At 41.0% G+C, this 10,172-nt stretch overlaps 2 protein-coding genes across 11 annotated transcripts in view; one reads left to right on the plus strand and one right to left on the minus strand.

Moving 5' to 3' along the window:
• Nucleotides 1-10,172, minus strand: part of ralgps2 (Ral GEF with PH domain and SH3 binding motif 2) — a 79,354-nt gene that overhangs the window by 16,673 nt on the left and 52,509 nt on the right. The window lies entirely within an intron of this gene.
• angptl1a (angiopoietin-like 1a) overlaps nt 1-10,172 on the plus strand; it is a 20,500-nt gene that overhangs the window by 5,323 nt on the left and 5,005 nt on the right. For both annotated transcript variants that reach the window (XM_020625322.1, XM_020625323.1), the window contains exons 2-3: nt 4,909-5,162; nt 5,320-5,940. In XM_020625322.1, coding sequence (XP_020480978.1) covers nt 4,976-5,162; nt 5,320-5,940 — 808 coding nt within the window. In that variant the 5' untranslated portion in view covers nt 4,909-4,975. The remainder of the gene's footprint in view (nt 1-4,908; nt 5,163-5,319; nt 5,941-10,172) is intronic.

The raw sequence follows: 10,172 nt of genomic DNA on the forward strand, positions 1-10,172 counted from the left end.
GAGATTTCTCCAGATTCTCTGAATCTTTTGATGATATTATGGACTGTAGATGATGAAATACCTAAATTCCTTGCAATTGTATGTTGAGAAACGTTGTTCTTAAACAGTTGGACACTTTGCTCACACAGTTGTTCACAAAGTGGTGAAGTGTGCCCCATCCTTGCTTGTGAATGACTGAGCCTTTTGGGATGCTCCTTTTACAACCAATCATGACATTCACCTGTTTCCAATAAACTTGTTCACCTGTGGAATGTTCCAAATAGTTGTTTTTTGAGCATTCCTCAAATTTCCCAGTCTTTTGTTGCCCCTGTCCCAGCTCTTTTGGAATGTGTTACAGACATCAAATTCAAAATGAGTGAATATTTGCAAAAAACAAAGTTGATCAGTTTGAACATTAAATATCTTGTCTTTGAGGTGTATTCAATTAAATATGGGTCAAAAAGGATTTGCAAGTCAAAGTTCTGTTTTTATTTACGTTTTACACAATTCCCCAACTTTACTGGAGTTGGGGTTTGTAAATGCATTTTGTCCAAGTCTTCCTACCCCATTTGCTGAACTGCAGTTCATAAGGCTACCAGGATTGGTAAAACACTGACCAGGAGATTTGTAACCCACACAACAAGGTACTTGTTGCAGTGAAACAGCCCCAGTCTAAATTTTACACACTTACGGGCTCTAGATTATGCTCCTAACCTGATGCGGCAAGTGCATGAGCAGGTGCGTGCATTCTACCAAATGGGTCAGCTGATCGTCACAACATTCTCCTCACTGGTATTCATCCAGTAAGAGCACAGTGCTTTCTGAGCAACTACTCTCTTCTCCCGTTGTTACGCTGTACAGTATATGCTGTATGTAAGAATTAAAAAGTGCCATTCACACATCATGCTGATGAAACAAAGTTTTAGAGTTAACTTGCTACTACTGCTAGATAACAGATTACACATTAATTACAGCCCACTTACTGGCATTTTACTGGCCATCAACTTAAAATACAGTATTTAGTCTTCAGTTTATTAACCAGTTGTATCTTTGGCTTGGATCACAGAATGACAACTATGCTCAAAGAGATTTTATGATAATACATACAGAGTAAACTGAAGTGTCACATATGGCTGTCCTTCTGAAGTAACAACCAATGTTCATTATGCTTTTTGACCAACAAGGCAAAACAAATGTTTTGTGTCTAAGAGTACCCTAAGCGGTGCTGCTGTCTCTGGTCATTTCCTCCCTAACAAAATGCAAAAGGCAATTATATCTGCCTTCTACTTGAGGCCAAAGCTGGAACTACATCAGCTCCTACACAGAAAACTGAGACAGACAAAAGCCAGTTTTCCTGCCACATACTGTACACGACCTCCAGCATGAGTGTGTGCTGCATGTAAGTGAAGAAACAGCTAGTCAGCTGTCAGCAGCAAACTGCCTGGGAGTGAACAGTGGAGCTCATGGTCACAAGTGAGCAAAGCCAGAGGTATATTTGGCAACACTTTGTACTTAGTGCAGTATGTGCATAAACATTGTACCCAAACACTGTGTGTGTGGAGGAAACAACCATGTGAGTGTATGTGTGAAGCAGTACAGAGTGTGGTCAGCATTACACTAAGCTATTTGATTAGCATTCTTACCATTATTAGACAACCAAATTCTCAAGCATCAGAAAATCACCTCTCCAGGCCAAATATCCTTAAAGCAAAATGCAATACAGTACGCAGCTAGCTGCAGGCACAGGCTGTATGTACATCGTATACCGTCTCCAGAAACAACTATGAAAATAACCAACTATAGTTCAGACAGAGAGAGATGGTGAACACCAAGGACAATTAAAGCCACTGTGATATGTCTCCTTAGTATTAATAACAATAAATGGGGTGAGGACCCAGTATTGCAGTTAGAGGAACTACTTAAGCTCATACTGTTGCCAAAATATAAAGAGGGCAGCACTAGAAGCCTTCTTCAAATTCCTTATTAGACTCATGGATGTTGTGAAGGGTAACTGACTCTCAGAGGAGGGCTGAGCCATCAAGAACTCTAGTAAATCCTGTTGATATTAAGTAGAATGGTTTCAGTTTCTCTTTTGCTGTATTAACATTTATATGCCTCTGCTTAAGTAATTTAGCAGAAAGTGAAAAGGAAGAGGAAGGAACACCAAACAAAGTGAATAGGATGAAAAGTCTTCACAAAAGAAAGGAGAGGAAAGTGAAAAGGGGCTGTAAGAAAGCGACAGAGAAACTGATGCAAATCTGTGAAGAAGAAAAATGTTAAAATATAACAAAACAGGAGTATTTTTTTTCTGCAGCTCTCTGATTCAAGTTATGTTCATGATGCCTGGCCAGAAAGAGAAAAGGGCCATGACCCATTTTCTAACACTTTTAGTCTCTTCTATCTTTAATAAACTGCTGTATGTGCTATGCATTTTGGTTTCGGCCTACCAGGCTGTCTCTCCACATCTCCTTCCCCTGTCTGCTTCTGTACATCTACAAACACAAGTCAGTTCTCTAATAGGTTCTTATTGAATCTAACATTTATGTGAAGTACCTCACAATGCATTTCCAGCTATATAATGCTCAAACTCAAACATGTGAAGGGACACTGAAAATAGTACATATACAACTCTTAGACGTCAGGAAAACAAGTCTGAGCATTCAAATCTACTAAATTAAATCACAATGTATGATTGTACTAACTGCAGCTGTAGTGTAGCATATTCAAATGCATAAGATTTTAGTCCCACAGGGGAACCGCTTTGTTTTCTACTCAGTAGGCCCCCCAAGTCAACAAACCTGTCAGTGTTTTGTTGTGATTTGCTGGGGCAAGAAAAGGACCCGCTGTCTGTCCTTAGTTACCGTAAACCTTGTAACTTCATGACACAAAGTTGAGCTCTCCATGATCGCTGGAATGTCTTTGATATGCTGTGTTTCCATGACAGAGATCAGGCCCCCTGTACTTAGACACACCACCCAGGGGAAAAACCTGAGTCCACGGGGAAAGAAGAGGGGAGATTGAGAAGAAAAGGATAACATAAAAGAGAGGAAATGGAGGTGATAGTGGATGGGCTGTAATGATGCCTATCCTGTTCATGCCCCCTAAACTTTAGACGATGCTGAATATGAAAACTTATTTGGAAAAGAAGACACATGGGGGAACCAATACTGCTGATGTTGCTGCTCAACTCATTAGCAGTGAGGTCAGGAAGGATACAATACCCGATTTGCTGTCAGATACACCAGCTTCTAGAAAAAAACACCACCATCAACATCTTTGGATAGTCACACACGCACAGACATCCTTTACCAGCAAGAGTGCAGGCACATATACTCTCTCACACACACACACACACACACACACACACACACACACACACACACACGATCTCCAGTACTAGCTGTAACCCTGTCCCCCATCAGCCTTATTCCACACATCAGGTTTGCCAGAAATCCTGAAGCACCAGAATCATATGGGAGGAACACAGGGCCTGTGTTTCAGACTGGAGGCAGGACGGAGGCACTGAGTCAAGACCGACGGTGCAGAATGATGGAGTGGTTTAGGAGGACTAGTGTTAAATGGAGCACTGTTCATAGGAGGGACAACACATGTGCAAAATCTTTCAAATTAAACAAATACTATACCTAATACCTGGCTCACAGGAAGTTGTATCACAATTTCCTAATTCCCTGTATTCAATGTGTTTTACTCATGGGGGCACTGTGCAAGTGGGCAGTGCTGCTGTATGAGTTAATGAGGTCAGTTCTCTGAGCATTAAGGGGAATCTTGAACCTTCTTACAGATATTTTTGATTCAATACTTAGAGCTAAGGAGCCCCAGACCCAAACTCAGGGACTAAACCCAAAGTTAAAAGTCTATAAGCAATTTGACTTTGAATTTGCAGTGTAAACAAACAAATGTGAAGATTCAACATACTATGAATTAAAAGGAAATGGTTTATTTATTATGTAATTTTGCATGCTGACAGCCATGCCTGAATGAGCAGTGGAAAAATGATGCAGAGGTAAAAAGGGAAACCAAACAGTGAGGCAATACACCCATATCAAAACTACTGAAGAGTGTGTATTTAGTTGTAACTGCACTGAAACAATAAGCAAGTAATGAAGCCTTTCCCCCTTTAATCACACTCATTTTAGACTAGTCTGGAAATGGGCTACATACGTTTTATTTCAAAGTTAACAATACAAGTATATACCCACCCTTTTCCTCATATTGATATGTTTGATAAGCCCTGTTTGTATCAAAGTCTATCTGCTGCTGTACCAGTAGCTTGTGTTTGACCAATTAGCATAACAATGAGCATTTAGCGCCGGCTGCTAACAGGGACTACAGTACAGTCCAGAAACCAAAAACTCTCACAGGGAAAGTGTAATCCAAAATTGATTTCACACGTCGTTATATTAAACGGGCTCCTATATTCAACATTCAGAAAGGTTCCTAGTTTCTTAGTTGAAAAGCCTGTGAAAAGGACAGGAGTTTGCTTAAAAAAAAAAAATAAAAAAAAAAGTCAAATTTCCAGAATAAAAAAGATAAGTTAAGCGAGATACTGAACATAAACCATAACCAGCTGCCGCATATCAGATCTCTTTATAGGATCTCAGAAAAATGGGGTGTCTGTCAGCAGGGAGATTAACCGAGATAAAAAGCAGACTTGGCCCTGACGGCTGGTCAGAAAATGTGTTTTCTCCTTCAGCCTTTCCACACAAACATGTGGAACAATGGTCTGACAACTCTGCTACTGCACACTAAGTGAAAACTTTCCAAAACAATTACTGAGTGTCTGAACATGTGTATAATAGCTTTTCACTTATGGTAATGATTTTCTCTACTATGAAAAATCACATAAACCTCCAAAAACATTAAAAAGCATTTCTGACTCTTAGCTTTTAAAGTCATGTATTCTTACAGGGAGGCTCAGAGGAAGCTGGAAGAAGCACCAGTAGCTGTCATCTACATATCTAATCAGCTGGCAGCAATGCAGGGGCTCAAGTGGAGCCTGTGTGCTCTGCTCTGCCTCTCCCTCTGGGATGAAGGTTTCTGCAGGGGCTCCAGGGAAGCTGGCAGGACCAAAGAGCCTTCTCTCCACAGGAGTAAAAGAGCTCCCCTGGATGATAGCAAAAAGTGTTCCTACACGTTCCTGGTACCTGAGCAGAAAATCACAGGTTCATATGATAATTTATTTCAGTGGTAAACATTCAGTTATTCACTGTATTGCTGTCTTCATCTTTCATTGATGTAACTAGCCTTTATTATCTGTGTTCTCCTTTGCCTACCAGTACATCCTTGGTAATAATAATTCATCTACACATCTGTCATCAGGTCCAATCTGTGCCAGTACCACAAACACTGAGCCAGACAAAGACAGAGTGACCCGTATGGACATTGCAGATGTGCGGGAGGTGCTCAACAAACAGCATCGTGAGATTGAGACACTGCAGCTGGTGGTGGATGTGGATGGTAACTTGGTGAATGAGATGAAGCTGTTGCGGAAAGAGAGCAGGAACATGAACTCCAGGGTGACCCAACTCTATATGCAGCTGCTGCATGAGATCATCAGGAAAAGAGACAACTCTCTGGAGCTGGCCCAGCTGGAGAACCGCGTCCTCAACGTGACCTCGGAGATGATGCGGTTGGCCTCCAGGTACAGGGACCTGGAGGCCCGGTTTGCCACAATGGCTGGGGTGGTCAACAACCAGTCCATTCTCATCTCTGCATTGGAGGAGCAATGTCTGAGGACACTGGGTCGTGGTGATCTGCCAGCAGTTCCTCCTTTGGTACAGGTTGTGCCACAGAATATACCAATTAATAACCGTTTCACCAATGAAATACAGAGGGACAATAACAACCGGGCCTTTCCCCGAGGGTCAGGCATGGACTCCCCTACTCCAAGCCCCTTTGGGATCGACCCTCCGCCACCACAGGGAACACTCACCTCAGATGGTACGTACTGGTTTTGAAAAGGCAAGGGGCTGATGAAGTGAATCAACCCAAGTGAGTTTTTATGAGAATGAAGCTGAGCAAAATTAAAAATCCTTTTTAAGCAATTGTCAGTTCTAATTATCATCATAATTAACTGTGCACACAATTCCTAAAGTGCAATTACCTAATGACTGTAACTCAAAACAAATTCTCTAAACAGCTGGTACTGGACAGTTGGTTCATCCTTGGCATCCTACCAAGGCAATGAAATCATACATTCCTAGGATTCCCGCTTGACCACCTGTATTAGCTGCACTGCCCCGAGCATATGTATTGAATTAGTAGGATGTGGATTAGGCTTCTTTGAGCAGCAGTAAAAAAAAAACAGGAGTACAGGAGCATATCTCTACTGCAGGGCTTAAGTCAATTTTGCAACCAGTCTATGCAAGAAATAAAGGGGCATGGTATATTAAACAAAGCATACATTTGTTGTGTCACTGAGACAGACCTCCAAAGAAAACCCATCCAATCAGATCAGAACATTTAAAATACACGAGGCTTCTCAGAGGTCGTCTAATTCCGACATCTGACAAAGATTAGTGCCAGTATAAAACCAATTTGCAGGCTTAGAATGCTGCTTGGAAATGTCTCCCAAAAAATTGGTCAGGGCTGTTGTATTTTAACTGGCGATTAGACTGGTGGGGAATGTTGAGTTATACAACCAGATGGTGAAATAGCTGAAATCACTCATAGCATCCCACAGGCAAAAAAAGGAATAAAAGCAGCCCTGTTTAAATACTGACAGGAGTCTTTGTAGACTGACATACTATAGTTCACAAGTCAGTGCTGAGGCAAAAAATATCTTCTCCCAAATCTGAGTAAATCAGATACTGATATCTCTGGTTGAATCTGAGACTTAAAGACTCCACTTAACGATATCATTCCTACCTTGGTATTTATCATTAGAGAGGAGGGCAGGTACCATTCAGAAAATCATATGCCAAACTACATAATTAGGCTCATGGCATTACACATATAAACATCATCTTACCGTTACTGTCATGCCATTTCAAAATGTAAATAGGTCTATACTTTACCAGCACTGTTACTGCTAATATAGTAATGTGAAGTGCAAATGTTTGACAAGTATTTGTCAAGAGGTTGTACGGCATCAGAGCAGGATCCTCCAGATTCCAGTGCGAGTGAAACAACCTGAGTGTGCAACACCTTCCACTTGATGTTGACCACTAATAATGATTGGGCTATTTCAAGCTCAATAAGCAGAGAACAAATGAGGACATACATAAAAAGCCTCTAAAAAGGGGAAAAGAGCACAGGGAAACACAGAGATGGAAGAAGAGGTGAGGTGGAGAAGTGGCTGTGGAAATAGTAAACTGAAAAAAATCAACTGGACTAGATTTCTAGGTCAAAGATATTTTACCTCTTATCCAAGAGGCTTCATCAGTTCTGACATGCCATGAAATATTTCTACCTACACTCTCCATTAAACATATTTATCATTACTCATCCATTCCTAATGATAAGCATGGGAACATTTACTTCACTAATTTCCTTTCATTTTACATTTGACTGCTACCGTTATACATAGATAAATGCATCCGTTTCCATATACCATGTCTTTCTGAATCCTGATGGGAAACATGGGAAAAGTTAAAGCCAAAACCCAGTCATAAATACTGTGAATATGGTCTCATCCATGTAGGTTCATTAGAGGTGTAAATACACATTGCCCGACCTGAATCCTTTTTAAACCATTATGTCTCGATGGCTCAATTTATTTTACCCTCAACCCTTAAAAGTGCTTTTTAGAGAAACTGACAAAGTGACAGAAAATGAGAGAAAAGTGAAATAAGTTTAACAGATATTCATGTAAGGGAAATGTGCTGGGTTTGGGCTGAGCAACCACTTGGCTAGGTGAATACTTCATATACAATTTAAGAGTGCACATGCATGTTTGTGCAACTTCAGACTGCAGGATGTTTGGAGGAAAAGGAGAGATTTTCCAAAGAATGCAGCCACAAGGTTACATCCCCTCCAATCATGGGGTCTTTCCACACTTTGTCTCTCCCCTTGGTCTGCTGTCTACAAACCCTAGAGTGATGATGATGACTTTTGCAAATGCAATTAAAAAAAGTCAACTTCTTGTCCAATTCAGGGCACAGTATGGTATAGTTGCCCAGGGGACTTTCAGGTAATGGATGATTTTAAGTCTGTAACAAAAGGATGTCTTTAACTTGTATGATAATTTAAGGCTTACATTTTTTTTTCAACATTTTATTGACAAGTGTTCTGTCCAGATGAAGTGGGAAGTGTTATAAACTAGAAAATACTGTAGTTATTAGGAATATTATTGATATGCAAATTGTAATATGACGATTTGTTGACCATGGTGATAGTGTAAATGGGATTTCTTTTTACATCTATGAAACTGTTTTTATAGGGCTGCCTGATAAATCATTTTGAGAGCGTGATTAGGTCCCTGTGTGATCTGTCTCAGGTGACAATGATTCGGCCTTGTTTGCATTAGCAGTGAGATCACTTGCATCAAACTAAGCACTCTCTTTACCTTGACAAGCTGCGTTAACCAATAACCACAACTAATAACTGCAAAGTGATCTATTTCTGCCTCAACTGCTAGTACTAGGTGTACATGGCATGCAGCTCAGCGTTTGAAAAAACAGTTGCAGGATGGCTGAATATCATTCATAATGTCAAACATGCTGGATTTGTTTTCGAATTAAGGGTTGTTTGAGATGAAGTGCATCTCGCCTGGTAAGCCGAAGAGAGCAGGCAGCAGCAGCAGGGAGTGACAAAAAACCACAGTCAAGATGGACAGTTTAGAAGCTTTCCACCAGCCTTCGGTCTGTACAGGAAGTCAGAGAAGAAATCACCATCCTGTTAGACCTGATCCTGATATGGTAAAATACCTGCAAGAAAAACATTCCAGCTTCTACTCCATAGTCCATAAAGCTGTTGTTTCAATGATGTTGCTCTACATGCTGATAATATGCTGATCTGTGTTGATCTCCATACTATTACTCAAACATTGTGCCTGAAAATGTATAATGGCTACATTTCTCATACAAAGCAGGCAACAAATTAGTTTGATGCTGTATTTAAGCTGACCAGGCTTGATTTCATATGAAACTGCATATATACATTCGTAGCCATTGTTGATCTGGTAGATATTTAGCCTGCCACTGCCTCACCTCTGTACAAATGTCACTGAAAGAATCTTCACATCCCTTTTGTGTCACTTAATACTTCCCAGATTAGATCAGTTCATATTGTAGAGCAGAACTATCAGATTGCCTAGAGTATAAAAGTACTACATGTACTACTATAAGATAACTGAATTCAACTCCTCTGACAAATAAGTCACCATCAACCACATTTATCCTGTCAACATACTAAATCTACACAGTGCAAATACCAACTAATAAAATCACAACTGCAGCAATTATGCAAGAAATGATAGGTTTCCATAAACAGTCATGTTGTTGATCCAACATCTAAACCAATGAGCTCTCAGGTCAGGCATTTTCCATCATGCCTTGAGCTCTTGCACTCATTGGAGAGCAACTGTGGCACCAAACACTGCAGCCGCCTCAATCCCCTGAGAATAGAATTGTCCATGTGGGTGTTGCTTTAGAGTAAAGGCCATTTCAGACAGGTCGCGATGGACGCTATTGTACCCATTCATTTCTATGTGTTGCGTGGCGCAAGAAGGTATCGCAGCACAAGGTCGCGTGTGCCGTCCCTCCGCCTACACTGAAGTGAAAAAAAGAAAAAGAAATAAAAAAAATCTATTTGGGCGCAGTGCTGTGCTGGCACCTCTAAGCGTCCATTTGCAGAGAACCTGACAGACCACAAAGAAAATTGAGAAGCTGATTTTGTCAGACCCACACCCTCTTCTTCTTTGCTGTAGCTCCTCTCATCCTCCTCCTCATCCATACAACTAAAGCCAGAGCTTTTTGCTGACATCCAAGTCCATAGCTAGAAAAACCTGTTAATATCTGCTAACCACCTTCTGGAAAGCATGTGACCTCCTAGCATCTGGTGCCCGATTTGCACGTGTGTGACCTCTTCCCCTGTGCTTCGCCCAAACCCAACGGTGAGCGCAGCCATACCGCGTCCTATCTTAAAACCGCTTATGTTGGGATCAAGTTGGACTGCACAGACCTGGGTAATTTCAAACATGCCTTCCATCTTCGTTTCCTGACTACAGTTCA

The sequence above is a fragment of the Monopterus albus genome, unplaced genomic scaffold (genome assembly GCF_001952655.1).
Source record: "Monopterus albus unplaced genomic scaffold, M_albus_1.0 scaffold352.1, whole genome shotgun sequence".
Lineage (NCBI taxonomy): Eukaryota > Metazoa > Chordata > Actinopteri > Synbranchiformes > Synbranchidae > Monopterus > Monopterus albus.